Here is a 16,231-nt window from a genome sequence, read left to right on the forward strand (position 1 = left end):
CTCATCTATGACATTTCCCACACACGCATTCGCTCAGCCCTCCTCGCCCTCCCCACGCAGTCCTTGATTTGTATGGCAGTTATCAGGAGGTAAGTTTCTCCTCAATCAATATTTACCCAACAAACAGAGTCGATTCGGGGGCAGTTTGTATAGAGGGCCCAAGTGCACACGCAGTGGGGTGAATGAATGCTGGTTGAAGTACCGGGGCTGCTGATCAGGACTGCTGTACATGCCCCCCCCCCCTTCACCTCTTGTCTTGTGTTTCTCAGTGGAGGGGCGATATAATATCCCTCTTTTCATAAGACGGTCTCTGTGTCCTCTCATCCTTGGCAACAGCAGCGCTGAGGATGCAGTGCTGCCAGAAAGCTGATCAAGCTGAGGGGCAGGAACCAGTGGCTAGCTAGTCTTATTTGTAATGATACTCAAATAATAAAATCACGCAAAAGTGATTTTTCAATACAAATTGAGCTTAATTAACTGAATTTGTGGCATTTGTCCCTCAAATGTTATGATGAGGCCGTTATAAGAGAAGTGAATGTTCGGACAAATTTTTGGAGGATATAAGCTAGTAATTTTACAAAAAATATTTATGTTAAATCTTGTGCATTTGTCACTTGTATAATTGTCAGTTTAGGCTTTTAGAGTATATGACACTGCTTTGACAAGGCAATGAAGTTGTAAAGTTGCATATAACTTTACACATAAATGGTTTCCAGGCCATTTTCTCACACTTAAATTTTATTAACACTTATATTGATTACATTTTATGGCTATATCGTTAAAACTATGAGTATGTTCATGTTTGCATTGGCCCCATTCACTTCCACTTCTGTAACCCAGATTTCTGCATTAAGTCAACTTTATTTTTTATGGCATCAACATTATGCCACAAACGCTGTCATTTTGAACCCTGGACCCAGAATATTCCTTTAACTGATAATGTTGTTTCAGGGATATTAGTTTATTAATATGACGTATTACCACGTATAGCAAAGAAAATCGGAAGTTGGATCTGCTGGAAGTAATTGAGTAATCACTTACGCTTTTCACACTTTCACATCATCTACAGCCAAGAAGCGAAACACAGCATGACAGCGTGCACAAAACACGGCAGCCACCGTCACACGTAGTGTTTTCTTTATTAGTATTAATTTTCTCCGAGGGCTCTGTGGGCCATTTAAACCGTGCCCGACGTATTTTTCCTCTCAACTTGACTGAATCAGGAGTCCTAAAGAGGGCATATGAAATATTGATGTGGAATTGTCTGCCGTGCAATTCAGCTGTGTTTACCGCACAGCAGAGCGGCCTTAGAGGCTTAGCCTACACAATAGCCGTAACAAAAGAACAACAGCTGATCCGTGTGAGGCGAGGAGGTGACAAAACAGTTAAAGCATGCTGCTGGCTATGGGCAAGCAGTCAGCAGATGCAGACAAAAGGGTTTGTGACAAGAATAACTCTCCCTCTCCCTCTCTCTCTCTTTTCCTCTGTCTCTCTTTTCCTCTGTCTCTCTCTCTCTCTCTCTCTCTCTCTCTCTCTCTCTTTCCAAGGCAAGCAGTCAAGAGGATCCAAAATACCAATACCCTTTTCTCCTTGACATTGTCTTCTTCCCTAGTCAGCATTTTACTGCCCTTTTATGGTAAAAAAAATGAGTTGGAGAAATTCCTCACAGGAATATTCTTAGCAATGCAGCACTCCTGGGCTTTACCCTACGTTAGCGTCAGTGGCTACGCAAAGGAATCAGATTTTATGTGAACATATCTCTCTCACAAATAGGATAAAGACAAATCTATTAGCTATAAAATCTTCACATTAGCACAAAACAGGTGCACACACCTGCTTCATACGATGGTGTCTCAGATATTTTAAAGGGGATCAATGAAAGCCCTGCCTTTCAATTAAAAGAGCCAATCAAGTTTAGGACTTGCATGCGCATTAAATAAAAAAGTAGCTTAAAGAAACTGAGAGATGATTAAACTAATCAGTTAATCATTTTTTGAACCAGTTCACTAAAGTGAATCATCCAAATGAACCAACTTGCTCAAATGAATCAGACTGCCAAGAAATAGTTCCATGAACTGCGTAATGACTTAGAATTAATTAATATTTTTTTAACCGGTTCACTAAAATTGAATCATCCAATTGAACCAAATCACTGAAATGATTCAGACTTCATTATGCAATTCAAGAGAGACATTTTGTCAAGCTACACCACAACTTGTTGAAAACTCTAGCTTTTTTCTGTAAAATATATGCCATTATGCAACTAATTAACTGTAGGAATTGCATGTACATCAAATAATATGTAGCTTTTTAATAGAATTAAGCTTTTTATTGTTGAATCTAAATATTTTATTGGAACGCAGTCTTGACAAATAGATTTGAAAAATTCGGTCATATAGCTAGCCGAAGACATTATCAAGATGGCTGCCAACCAGACTGACTTGCCTTTAAGGGACTATGGTAGCATCCAAAAGAGATAGACTCCCTTCTGAGACCACACAAATTTGAGAAAGGCACCTTTATCACTTTTTTCTTTCTTCCTGTGTGCAATTATCCTGTTGTTTTTTCCAGAAAGCTGCTGGCCATTGTCTGAGGGGGTGGAAGACTTATAAAAGTGTGAAAAAAAATAGGGGAGAGGGTATGTTGTGAGTTGGGGTGTTGGGGAGGTTGGATATCTATAACCTTTGTAATCCCCCCCCCCCACCTCTCTTCTCTTTTTCTTTCTCACCCCCTCCATTCCATGTGACATTCATTCATCAGCCAAGTGCGTTTGGCAAGCCCTTCGCCTATGAGCGCTGTCCCAGTGACCACTAACCTTGGTATGTCCTGACACTCGTGATGAGTATCTGCAGGACACAGAAGGCAAGCAGGCTGCTATGTCAGGCCTTTATTGTGTACTGCCGAGGCTGGGGACAGTCAGCATAATCAAACAAATGACCCCTGAAGGCTGTGCCCCTCGGGGAGGGAGAAGTAGAAGGAGACAGAGCTCTGGCCAAAAGCACTTGGGCAGGATTTTTTTTATCTCCTCTTCTCTTCCCCCTCCCTTCCTATGATCTTGCCCCAGGAGAAAGAGAGGAGGAGGGGAGAAATTACTGTACGGCACTGTACAAAAATGTCACCCGTTTGAGACGGACAGAGTTCAGGCACAGCAGTGTTGCAGAGATACTTTGAAACAGTTGTAAGCTAATTGTAATTTAAAGCAGTCAAGATGTCTGTGAGAAAACATAGCAAGTTACACTACAAGGTGGAAAAGTATATTGATATATTTAAATAATGTAATTTATTGATTATATATATATATATATATATATATATATATATATATATTAGTGCTGTCAAACGATTAATGGTGATTAATCGCATCCAAAATAAAAGTTTTTGTTTACATAATATATGTGTGTGTACTGTGTATATTTATTATGTATATATAAATATACACACATGAATGTATATATTTAAGAAAAATATGTTACGTTTATATATTAAATATATTTATATATGATATAAATTATATGAATACAAATATATAAATGTAAATACATGTAAATATTTTCAAAATATATGCCATGTGTGTGTATTTATATATACATAATAAATATACACAATAAACACATATATTATGTAAACAAAAACTTTTTGAATTTTGTTTTGGATGCGATTAATCGCGGTTAATCGTTTGACAGCACTGATATATATATATATATATATATATATATATATATATATATATATATATATATGATTTATTATTGAAAACTTTAATACACATAAATTTACACTAAACAAATAACAAATACAACTAAACAACAGCCTATATTATCTATATTATCTAAAATGAGGGTGAGTAATTTATGACAGCATTTTCATTTTAGGGTAACCTATCCCTTTAATAATTTTAACCAGTTCATTAAATCATTTGCCAGAAGGAATCAATTCACTAAAATGAGTCAGACTTCCCAATGCTATCTGAGAGAAATAGTTCCATGAAGAAAACTGAGTGATGATTGAAATTAACCAAAAAATAATTTTAACGAGTTTTTAAGTGAATCATCCAAATGAACCAACTGAATCAGACTTCCCAATGCTATTCAAGAGAGGGCTACTTGTTGAAAGCACTAGCTTGTTACTGGAAAAGCTATGATATTTTGTCACACAATTCAGGTAGCAACGTCGCTACTTTTAGCTGTTTACTCCCTAACACCGGAACACATCATAAAAGGGAGGTAGGCTAGGGCACGTTACAGCATATAAACCCAATCAAGCCATCAACTACACTCCGGTGAATCATACCATCTAGTTTAACTGCCATTATAAGTTCAGTATTTATAGCCATGCTATAATTTAATACTGCATCACAACCAAAAGTCAAGCACTTATGATTGTGGCGGCAGAGTGAAACATCTTCCACACCGGTCAAGGCCTTTCAGACAAGGGTATGCCTTTGATGACAGTATATTTAACACACTTAATGGAAAAAAGGGAGCTGGGATGGTGTGGGTCGCATGGATGAGATTCTTTGTCCAGACAACTGCTCACCTGGCAGGGCCTTTGAGGAGCAGTCAGAGTCTGATTGATAGTACTGATGCCAAACTAAGCGCTGATCCCGATCCACGGGGGAGGGCTGCATTGATAAAACCAACTATAGGACTGCAACTTTGACCTTGCAGTGGAGGATGAATATTAGATGGTGTCATGAGCTTTGTTGCCAATACATTGATTCGGGATGGTTGGAGGAAAAACTGCTCTGGATCTTTCTACACACTCAAAAGCTTCTTAAATAGATAAATCAACCAAAAATAAAGAGTGGAACACAAAATAAGATATTTTGAACTGTCCATTCAATAAAAGTCAATGGGGTCCAAAACAACGAAATGAAGGTAAATAAATGTCCGAATGTTTTGGGTGAATTATCCATTTAAGCATTCCTAATGCATCCCTCAAATGCTAGGGCTTTTTCTGTGGCCTGTAGTAACACTTTTAATATGACAGCATTATGTTTTTGCAACCTTTGTGTCTGTTTCTGTGAGCCTGCATGCCTGCTTCCCCATCTGTGTTCGAGCGTGTGGGTGTTTGTGAGTGTGTGTGGCAGTAAGCACCATGTCTGGGAAGTGTCTTGTCTAGCTGTAGGGGAGGTGACTTAGTTCTTTGCCTGGCTAATCATCTCTATAGTGTTAGCGGAGAGGGACTGTCACTGGTGCTAAAGAGATCACAGGGCCAGTCTACAGTACGCCCCCGGTCTTGGCCCTCTCTCACGAACAACAACCTCACGCCAGAAAGGATGTGTTCTGGTTGTAGAGAACAAACTCCTCAGTAGCTCCCTACACGGTACCTGATTGCAGGAAAACACTGCAGTTAGAGGTCCAGACCTTGTCCAAGAGCACCGAGTTCAAGGATAACTTTCCTTGAATTCCTCCGCCTGAGATAGAGGCTACAACTTTGGTTTGAAATTTGTTGCAAAGCAATACGTGTTCGCTACAGAATCTAGTTTCACTGAAACTTGATAAGAAGCAAAGCAGAATTTAGTATTTTATGGACTGCTGTCAGTGGAAGAATCTTCTCCTTCCCCTTCTAGAAGTGGAAGCAAATTGAGACAAAAAGACATTTTATGAGACATTGTTAACAATCTTGTGTCAAATAAAGGGAAGTCAACAAATTATGTTTCGCTCCCTCTAGGAAGTAGACTGTAAAAGAGGAACAGCTCAGGTAATGTTTAACCCAATAAGTTCCTCTTGGTTACAACCTCACAAATTCTGCCACGTTCAAAACATTGACTGTAAGGTGTTGTTATGTGATGGTTTGACCTGTTTCGATGAAAAAAAACAAAAAACGTCTTGTTGCTTTTTTCACTGTAGCCATTCAAAAGCAATCAAGTACTTTCACGTCCCCTCATGGTGCAGTCAGACAAAAAAAGGAAAGACAGTTGATATAAAAGATTTAAAAGACTAAACACACGGGTATTTAAGTCAGCACCGCCAGAATGTTTTCAGAAACTAAAACAAAGAGGAATTAGTGTAATGACGATATTTGGGGCCGTTCTTTATGTCCTCTCAGATTTGGCAGCCCAAAACTCCTCTTTGCATTTTCTTCCCGAAGAGTCTCAGTACAGAATCGTATTTTCTTGTTCCTATTTACTTGTATCTTTTTCTTTTCTTTTCTTAATCAGAGACTTGGGATTGAAACCTAATATGTTTATTAATGTCATTGTCTCCTTGTGTATCAGCAGGTTCCGGAGCGATTCCTGGAAGTGGCACAGATCACGTTACGGGAGTTTTTCAATGCCATTGTGGCAGGCAAAGATGTTGATCCTTCCTGGAAGAAGGCCATTTACAAGGTCATCTGCAAGCTGGACAGTGAGGTCCCAGAGATTTTCAAATCTCCCAATTGTCTGCAGGAGCTTCTGCATGAGTAGTGATTTGAATTGCTTACCAAGTATCATCCCTTCTTTTCCCGAATCTTTACAAAGTAAGAGGTAGCATTTTTAAGTCCCGGCTACTTTTGAATGACTTGGCTGTTCATTTTTTTTTGTGTTTCTTTTTGGGAAAGTCTATAAAATTCTTGATTGTTTTGACTGTATTCAATCCTTACAACCTTTTTCCTTGCCTTTAAAACGGGCGTTACTATGTTTACCACATGGTGGTTAACAAATGGAACTGACACCCTGATTTTCTCTCTTTTATTGGTCATTTTTTGTTGAGGGCTTTGTTTTATCCCCGGATGTTTGCAATGTGTGATGGTTTTACTATTGCTGAAGAAGACTTGCATTTGTAGCTTGTATAGATGTAATTATTATTTATGATTAATATAATTATTACCATTAATGTTATTAATGCTTGCTGCAAAAAAGGAAGAAAGGAAAAAAAGACAAAAAAATGACATGTGGTATTCTTGCTTCTCATGGCAATGCTACAGAAAATAAATTATTCTTTGGACAAAAAAAATAATAATAATAAAGAGGGGTATACATTTTCTATGTGGGAAATTCATATATATAATATATATATATATATATATATATATTTGATGTTATTCTTGAAAGAAACAGCATTAACTGTTTTTTGGTTTAGCCATGCTTCTATGTTGGCTAGGGTCCAATGTTCTTGTGTTTTGTGTCCACATTGATAGCACTGGCTCTAGGGAGGGAGGCCTGCTCATAGGTTTTTTTCTTTTTTTTTCTTCACAGAGCAGCCTCTCCTGTAACTAAGCAACATGGCCATTTCATACTGGGGCAAGCCAGTTCGGCACAAAAAAAATGGACGCCTTCCCACTGAGAAACCATTCTTGCTCATAAAAAGCACACTGTCACAACTGCTCATATAAACACACACACACAGACCACTCTCATACAAACACGGTAATTCACAAACACAAACACGTGCTGTACGGCATCGAGACAAGGAATTGTTGTTGTTGATTTTCTCCACCTGCTAGCTGGGAACACCTCTATAATTGAACCGTAAATTTGGTAGATTATCTCAAGTTTGGTTTACACAGGCTGAAAAGAATTATTTGAACATTTGCGAAAGTAAAACTGTTTTTTCTTTTTTTTCTTTTCTTTCTACGTACTGGATTGTACATAGTTTATTTGTTAGAAATGTACAGATTTGCTTAATATTCACAATCATCTGATTATGCTATGGCAGTGTACAGTTTATCAGTAGTGAAACTTCATGTTAGTGAAAGACTTTGTTTGAGTTCAATTGTACATTTTTATGAATCGTATGAAGTTCTTTGAATTGAATTTTAGAAGCTAAGCCTGCTAAGAGATCCACGCAAATGTAACCAATTACAACGATTAGAGGGGAAAAAGCACAGTTTCTTATCAAAACAGTGTCCACAAAAGAAAAGAGGGCCTTCAGACTCTTTGTGCATCCCTTCCTAGTTCATAAATAAGAGTCGGCAGTAGAGGGCAAGGGCTGGACATGTGATCTGCTCTGGAAGCCTGTGCCGTTTGCATTGGGCAAATCCAGCTGATGAATTGAAACGCAGGCCGGCAATTATTGTCAGCACAATGCCTTAAAAAACCTGCTGACTTCTAGATTAATGGGCACAAAAGAGCATGAGGTGCTGTCATTCTGTCGCCAGGGCTGGCATCATCCACAGCCCCCGGACAACACACAAAACGCCAAGCTATTCACTATGCATTGTAAAGAGAAGGAAAAACAAACCCAAAACAAAGTTAGGAGATGTTTGGCCCTGTTCTATTCTCAAGTCTCTTGTAAGGCTGTGCTGACATACATTCTTCTTTACATGCATTGTGATAAATAAATGATTCTTTCAAATCGTAAGGAATTCTGTTATCACTATTAATTCATTTAAAGGTGATGCTTTGCAACTAAAAGTGAAGGTTGTGTCAATTTGCGCATAAAGTGGTGCTTAGTCGAATTCAGCTGTTCATATTCAGCTATACAAACAGGCATTGTGTGTTTTACACACTTAATGAATCTGATAATTGCCTGTGCCTAATGTTAATTACACCAGCGAATTATTTCTCTTTTTTATATTTGTATAAAGCATAAAATGTAACAGAAATGATACAATTTGACTACTAATCCTAAAAAAAATATTGAACAAAATAGCACAAATTGAAACTGAGGGGTATATTTTCTTTGTTTTGAAACAAAATGCCCTCAGTAATAGGTTCTGGGTAATGAACTACATGCAAAGTCCAGGAAAACACATTTTTACAGCCCATTTGAAGAAGAACAAGCATGACGCTTAGTTCCACATGAATCTGCTGTACTTTAAGCCATTTAACGTAGCACAGAGGCAATACGTGTGCATAAGTGTGTGTGCGTGCTTACCTGTGCATGTGCGTGTTTGCAGGGAGTGTGTGATATACACGCATGGTAGTACGTTAGTTTTAGTTCCCATAAGGACTTCTGTTTATTTTCTTTTATCTATTGTTTCTATTTTTGAACTTTTATTTGTATTTATCACTGTACTGCATCTTTAAGACAAACCAGAGGGAGGTTATGTTCAACATCTCAACTCTTTTTTTTTTCTTGCTATTGTACTGTAAGTGTTATGATGTTTTAAATGTTTCGAGTGGCTCTCAGTTGACTATTTTCTCCCCTTCATCTCACCACCTCTTCAGGTTTGCACGTCAAAGGTGTTCTCGATCGGTCTGCATTAATTTGATATTGAAATGAGATGGATCTGTTTGCGTGGTTACACAGGGTCATTTGATGCTTTGTGTGGAAAATCCTAAATGTAGCCGTGTACATTTCGCACTCCATTAAGGACTCTCTATAGAAGAAGAAAAAAACTCTCTGAATAACCTTGATTCAAAGTTTCATCTCACTTGTGATACACATTTGTGCATTTACATTTGACATAAGAATTTTTTATTTGTTTTCATGCATTGGAAAAAAAAAAAAAACTGTCATGTAGTGATCTGTACAAATCAATTGCCAAACTCAGTTTGGGACTGTTTTTTATTACAAAGAAAAATGTTACAAAGAGAAAAGGAAGAAAGAAACTTTGTATATGACTATATTTCTGGGAAGGGGAACAATTATTTGTACTGAATGCAATGTGTTGTACAAGACTCTTGACTCTTTGTAGATTTGATGCTGTATTTATGAGGTGTGTGCTCCCTGAAGGGTTTTAAACATGATTTCACTGGCTTTGACATGTATGTAAATACAAACCGAAAATGAGAAAACACTGCCTTTCTATGATTTAGCAATATGATGTAAATAGCATTGTTATGCTTTTTTTGTATGAAAGAAATCTTTGATTCTAGTATGGTAATTCCAGCTGAAACTGTTACAATTTTCTTTGATACGTTTTGAAGGATACACATACATTGTTAACGGGATAGCATTGTGGATTTTGTTGTCAATTTGTCATGCAGAAGTTTCATAATTTATTGGTTTAATTTATCATAATTTATTTGGTGATGGTGTACAATTTTTGGGATTTCAGGGGATGTATTGTAATATTATTTGGTAGACAGAGACAATATAAACACCCTCTTAAGCTCCTTAACTCTGTAGAGACATAAAGAGACACTTATGTCCAGGTAGCCATTGTAATTTCAGACACTGTAGTCATAAGAGACGCTTGGAAAAAAAAAAAAAAAAAAAGGAAAGAAAAAAGAAAAAAAAAACCATGTACAACAAAACTTTTCTTCTATCTTGTTTGGAAGGTGAAAAAATTGTGTGTTTTGAAGTTTTTATTTCTAATCACTTAATCAGACTTTTACCTTTGCTTTATACCACCTACACAATACAGTAGTCAAAGTGCCTCGTGTGCCTTCCATCTCCTCGGAACTGAATGTATGTGCAGTATATATGCAAGCTTGTGCAAAATAAAAACTAAGTCCTAGATCAGGTGTTTCCTTTTGCCATTTGTCATCATTTAGATCAGCATGTTAATCAGAGAAAAACCATGGAGATTGGCTGTGATGCCAGAAGAACTGATAGGATGTGAACGTGGAGATACTCTTATAGCCCTGTTTTGGGCTTAAAGTAATATTTTGGGTTCAGGTTTGTTGAATACCACAAAAATTCATTTAAAAAAAAAAAAAAAAAAATCTGGGTTACAATAGAAGTAAATAATGTTAAAATAGTCCAGTACAGCCAATTATACAATACTGTTTCAAAAGTGCAGCCAAGAGACTTTAACAGTGGGGGAAAAAACTCTTTTCTGTGTTGTTGTAGCCTATTAATTTTTTGCATAACACTTAAAACTCTATAAGGACTGCAAAAATCCAGAGAGCGACTTTACTGCTTAAATAAAACTTAAAGTTTTAACAGAATGATTACTGTAAGGTATTTCATAAAATGTACATTTCTGCTTTTAAAAAACATTTTTTTACTTCAATTATACGTGTCTTGCTGAGAAAACAAAGGTCTTTTTTAGATAATCAACATTATGCTTAGAAATGTTTCCTATTTAAATCTAATTCCCAATGAGGGCCTGTTATTTCACCAGTCTTTGATTTAATAGACCCACTGGTGGTTCACTTCATCAAATATCACGGTAGACGTTTCTTGATGAAGTTGTCTTTGTCAAAACACCAGAATAGTGTCATTTCAGCCAGATTAATATGAACAATCTGAAACGGAGATAAAAAAATAAATGCTTCAAACACACATCAACATTCAATCTTAATTGCAAAGAAAGAGGGCGGAAAAAGGTGCGCGTGGGGAGAAAAGTGCAGCGCTCGCGCTATTGTGGCTCGTGCGGCATTGTGGAGGGAAGCGGGGTGGCCGCTGCTGTAATTTATAGTCTGATACAAAGAGGCACTTTAGCGGGCCCGGACCGCTCCAGCGGCTCCACTGAACAGGAGGTGGGGTCAGCCTCCCCCCCACTGTCACCCTCCGCGCCATAATGACGAGCAGAGCCGCTCACCGCTCCCCTTCTGTTTGATTTCATCATCACGCCTTTGAAAAGCACATCTTAACAGCACAACAATAAAACAGCTGTGTTTGTGTTGGCCCATTCATTGTTGAAAATTTTACCACCATCCCCTCTTCTCTCCCCTCCCTAAAGAGATAACACGAGAATAATGTCGCTACCGTGATGCTCTCTCAGAAAAGAGAATGGAAAGATCGCTGTTATTAATTGGTTGTTATTAAGGCGGAGGGGGGATCAAGGTTTTGTTCGATATTCTGGCAAGCCTGTCCATGAGGTAGAATGAATTTTAATCGCTATGTTGTAAGCGTGTGTTATTTTTTCATGAAACATTGGAAAGAATGAAAGGCTTTTCTCTAGTTTAAACATCCTGAAGCTCATGTAGCTAGGCGGCGCACCGGCTGACCTCTGTCAGATTGGGGCATTTTGTTTTGGTTATGTAAAACTAGCACTAACAGGCGTGTGTGACCTTCCCTTTATCAAGAAGACAATGACCTCATGATTCCTTCTGGCTTTACATGCAACTTCAGATGCAGCTGCATCGGTTTGGATCCAGAGCTCATGGCTGAATCCAAAAGACACGGACAGACGCGATCAAAAGCACCAGGCTATCTTCTTCTGGGTTCTTTTTCGGTCTTTTCGTGAACCTCTGGGGCTTCCCGCCTCAGCTCGGAGCCGACAGGCTCCTTGCAGTTGGGCTGAAGCAGCATCCTTGCATTACACGAACAGTCTGCTTCATAATCAAATACCATCTGTCGCTACATCTGAACCCATTTTTAACATCTGTGCTTATGGTCTTAACAAAGCTTAAAAAACCAATTCACAACTTTCACAGCTCACCGAGCTGGATGTGTATATTTACTACCTTTAATACATCTTTTTGCTACTTTTACGAGGGCTCTGCTCTCTCCCAGCTGGGGGGCTGTTAGGAGGGCTGCTGGTGGGATGATTCTGCCTTGCTCAAGTACCAACTGGCCTGCCACGAGCAGCCAAGTGCAGAGCACCGCCGCACACCGGGTCACAGAGGAAAAGGAGCGAGACGGAGGGAGGGAAAACAAGGCGAAATGTGCCCCGATGAGAGAATGAACACCTTTTGCCAAAACAAGTTTTGTCCATTTGCCCCTCCGAAGAGGAGGCTTGGAGTTGATCACGCTTGAAGCCCTATTACTGGAAATGGCACTGCAGGCCGAATGGCAACCAAGGGGAGAATCAGGAGCGTGGAGCAGAAGTGTGTTCGGGGTAAATGGGTAAGTGAAAGGTCCCTCCGAGGACGAGCGGTCTGTCACCTCGCACATGCCGAGGAATCTGCCGAGTGTCTTCTACAACTTCGAACCCATTCGCCGCCAGATGTTACCGGTGAGGGTTCCAGAAAACATGATGGTATGTTCGGTAAAGCCAAAAGTAGATGTTAGGCCGATGTTTTCTATTCGCTACGCCTCATATTTGCTTGAGCTCGAGCAATCTCTCTATTCAGTTTGTGCTCTTATATCATAATGAACCCTTAAAGGATTAGTTCACTTTTAAAAACACTTTTGCTGATAATTTACTCACCCCCATGTCATCCAAGATGTCCATGTCTTTCTTTCTTCAGTCGAAAAGAAATTAAGGTTTTTGATGAAAACATTTCTCCATATAATGGACTTCAGTGGGACCCAAACGGTTCAAGGTCCAAATGACAGTTTCAGTGCAGCTTCAAAGGGCTTTAAACGATACCAGACGATGAATAAGGGTCTTATCTAGCGAAACGATCGGTCATTTCAAAAATAAATTAAAAAGTTTAAGTTTTATAAGCACAAATGCTCGCCTTGCTCTGTTCTGTGATGCGCGTTCGTGACGTCACGTAATACGCAATGACGTTGAAAAGGTCACGGTTGACTTAGGCGGAAGTACCGAGTCAGTAGGGTTTTTAATATTAAAACTCCCAGGATACGCACACGAAATGGGCATTTTAAACGATAAACTGACACAAAGACATTTGAATATGTGTATATGGTCCTCCTTCCGCACATTTGTAAACACTGACTCGGTATTTCCGCCTAAGTCAACCGTGACCTTTTCAACGTAATTGCGTATTACGTGACATCATGAACGCGCATCACAGAACAGAGCAAGGCGAGCATTTGTGCTTATAAAACGTAAACTTTTTAATTTATTTTTTAAATGACCGATCGTTTCGCTAGATAAGACCCTTATTCATCGTCTGGTATCGTTTAAAGCCCTTTGAAGCTGCACTGAAACTGTCATTTGGACCTTGAACCGTTTGGGTCCCAATGAAGTCCATTATATGGAGAAATGTTTTCATCAAAAACCTTAATTTCTTTTCGACTGATGAAAGAAAGACATGGACATCTTGGATGACATGGGGGTGAGTAAATTATCAGCAAAGGTTTTTTTAAAAGTGAACTAATCCTTTAAATGAGATTATATGAAACAAAATGACATTAAAAAGATGTGCTAAAATGCCAATGGTTTTTCAATTTTGTTCTCCAAGTTCTTAAAAAATAGACTATTTCTCTTCATGTTGGTTTCATATGGTTTTTTGAACTTTCAGGGTAATGACTTTATAAAAATGTCATGCGGTGTAACCATCAAGTGAAAAATATTTATTTTTTTAATTTTCCTTGCACCTTGTCAACATACACAGAATCATTATTTTCAAAGCTTTAAAATATTTTTTAAAGGTAAAAGTAAGTTTTTGGGAAGTTGCCCCAAATGACATTTTGACAACTTGAACTAGCCTTTTTTGTCATTAAAAAGGTAAAAAGGGAAAAAAAAAAAATTTAAAGGCTTTATGCCCAGGACACAGTCACGTGGTACTGAATGTACAGCAGGAGTCCTATTTGCAACCTATAAACATTTATAAATTCCTATATAAACTATATTCTCACAATGAACGCATGAATGAATAAACTAACGAACGAACGAATGAATGAATGGCTCACTGTGAGAAATACTGGAGTGCAAACAGAGTGATCCAAATGATAAACAGTTCCTGTCGTGATATTGGTAGAATATAAATGACATTTAATTCAGAAATTAAAAACATGCTCATCATGAAAGAGGTGCATTCAAGTCATTTTATGCACTGTTGAATAAACTAATAGATATGGAAAAAAAATATCATAATATCATTCACCCATATAACAGAATCTGATTCAAATGTTGTTCGGTATCATTTAATGTTACTTAATTTAATTACATAAATGAAGGAAAAAACACCTTTTTCTCCCTCTCTGCCCCTTATAGAAATGTTTCAGATAACTTAGTGACACCTGGTGGCAGATTCATTACCATGATCTCTGCTAATAGTGTCAGTTCCCACTCTTCCAATGTTGGGGGAGGACAGACCACAAGCCCGTCATTAATTAAGAGCCACATAAGATCATTAAAAAGTCAATAGGGCCTTTCAAGTCTGTGAGCGTTTTCAGCATGCCAACTCAAAGCCGGACCTTTTAAATCAGAGAGGCAGAATAGCCACAAGCATTTCACTTTCAACTGGCTTCTGTTTCACTTCCAAGTCCTCCTCCATTAGCATTTCCAGAGTTTTCTTATGCAAAGACCATCTCATATTTGATAATGTGCCTCAGTGGTATTCTCTAAGGGTGACTCTCTTTTCTTGATACGTATGATGTGTATGAGAGTGCATAGCCTTGGAGTCTGCCACAACTACTTGTCTGTGTTGTGTATTTGAGCAAAGACCTTCTGATGTGAAGACTTCTGGACAAACTATAGCTTTATTTAGCATTTTGTATCATGTGCTTTGAAACCAACGTGATTTACTTTGCGTTAAAATTCTAAGTATGTTCAAATGTAATGTTAAAGTGCTCACAGAGAAAAAGGCTTGCTTAAAGACAATGCATCAGCATTTGAGGCCTCTTCAGTATAGAAGTCTGTTTCCGCCTTAAAATAAAAAATGAAAAGGTAATTGAGCACTAACATTAAAAATAAGCAATATATTGTAAGATTAAAAATAAAATTTGCAATTCACAAGTGGGGATGCCTTGATATTATAATTGTAGCTGATACTGAAATGCTGATAACTACTTTCATATTAGGGCCAATATTACTAATACTATTTATTCCACATAAATTAAAACTAAAACACTAAAGTCAAAACTAAAGTGAATTTACACATTGCAACATATAATGTACAGTATGACAAATGGATATAATCATTTTTGAGATTTATTAAATTATTAGTGTTTTTGAAGATTAACTTCATTTAGTAATCTAGAAATGAGCATGTATAATTAAAAATCCAATACTGACCAATACCCATAAATAAAATCTCTAATATCCAACAATAATCAATTGAATGATGTATCATGCATTTCTTGTTGCTCAATACCATTACAACGGCAAAACAACTCTGATGTGGCAATTCATTTACGCAAAACCTAAACCTTAAAATTTTAACACTACTACACTGTTCAAATATTGTTATGAGATGTTAGGACACAACCTTTAAAAGTTGAGGGACAACTGTGTAGCATTTGAAGAGCCATCAACTCTCATTCCTCCTAATTGTCATGCCAGGCATTATGTTTCTCAGACAATGGATAAGAAAGACACAGGTGAGCTCTGAAGATGAGGAATGGCATGCTTGCAATGTGCCTAAGAAGTGTGTGCTTTATTTTCAACTTTTACAAGTTAGTTCTGGCCCTCCTAAGGAAAAACCTTGCCCTCCTCGTGTCAAGGCAAGGCATGCCTTAGAAGGAGATATCCTCTTGACAGAGCAGGCCTCTCATTCCTAACACACTCTATGGTACTCTTTTAACGCTTGGGTTACAGCCCCCTTAATCTGAGCTTCTCATGAGTGATACATTGATATGGTTGATATTTATACATGTTAGACAACCACAGGTCGAAA

General features: G+C 38.0%; 1 protein-coding gene across 3 annotated transcripts in view; it reads left to right on the forward strand.

Moving 5' to 3' along the window:
- The window catches only part of LOC306850067 (prospero homeobox protein 1-like), a 35,009-nt gene extending 24,682 nt beyond the window's left edge, over positions 1 to 10,327 (forward strand). For 2 of the 3 annotated variants that reach the window (XM_079385495.1, XM_079385494.1), the window contains exon 5: positions 6,221 to 10,327. In XM_079385495.1, coding sequence (XP_079241621.1) covers positions 6,221 to 6,409 — 189 coding nt within the window. In that variant the 3' untranslated portion in view covers positions 6,410 to 10,327. The remainder of the gene's footprint in view (positions 1 to 6,220) is intronic. The other variant, XM_079385496.1, reaches the window with a different exon arrangement.
- Positions 10,328 to 16,231: the final 5,904 nt, after the last annotated feature.

This window comes from Barbus barbus, assembly GCF_936440315.1.
Source record: "Barbus barbus genome assembly, chromosome: 30".
NCBI lineage: Eukaryota > Metazoa > Chordata > Actinopteri > Cypriniformes > Cyprinidae > Barbus > Barbus barbus.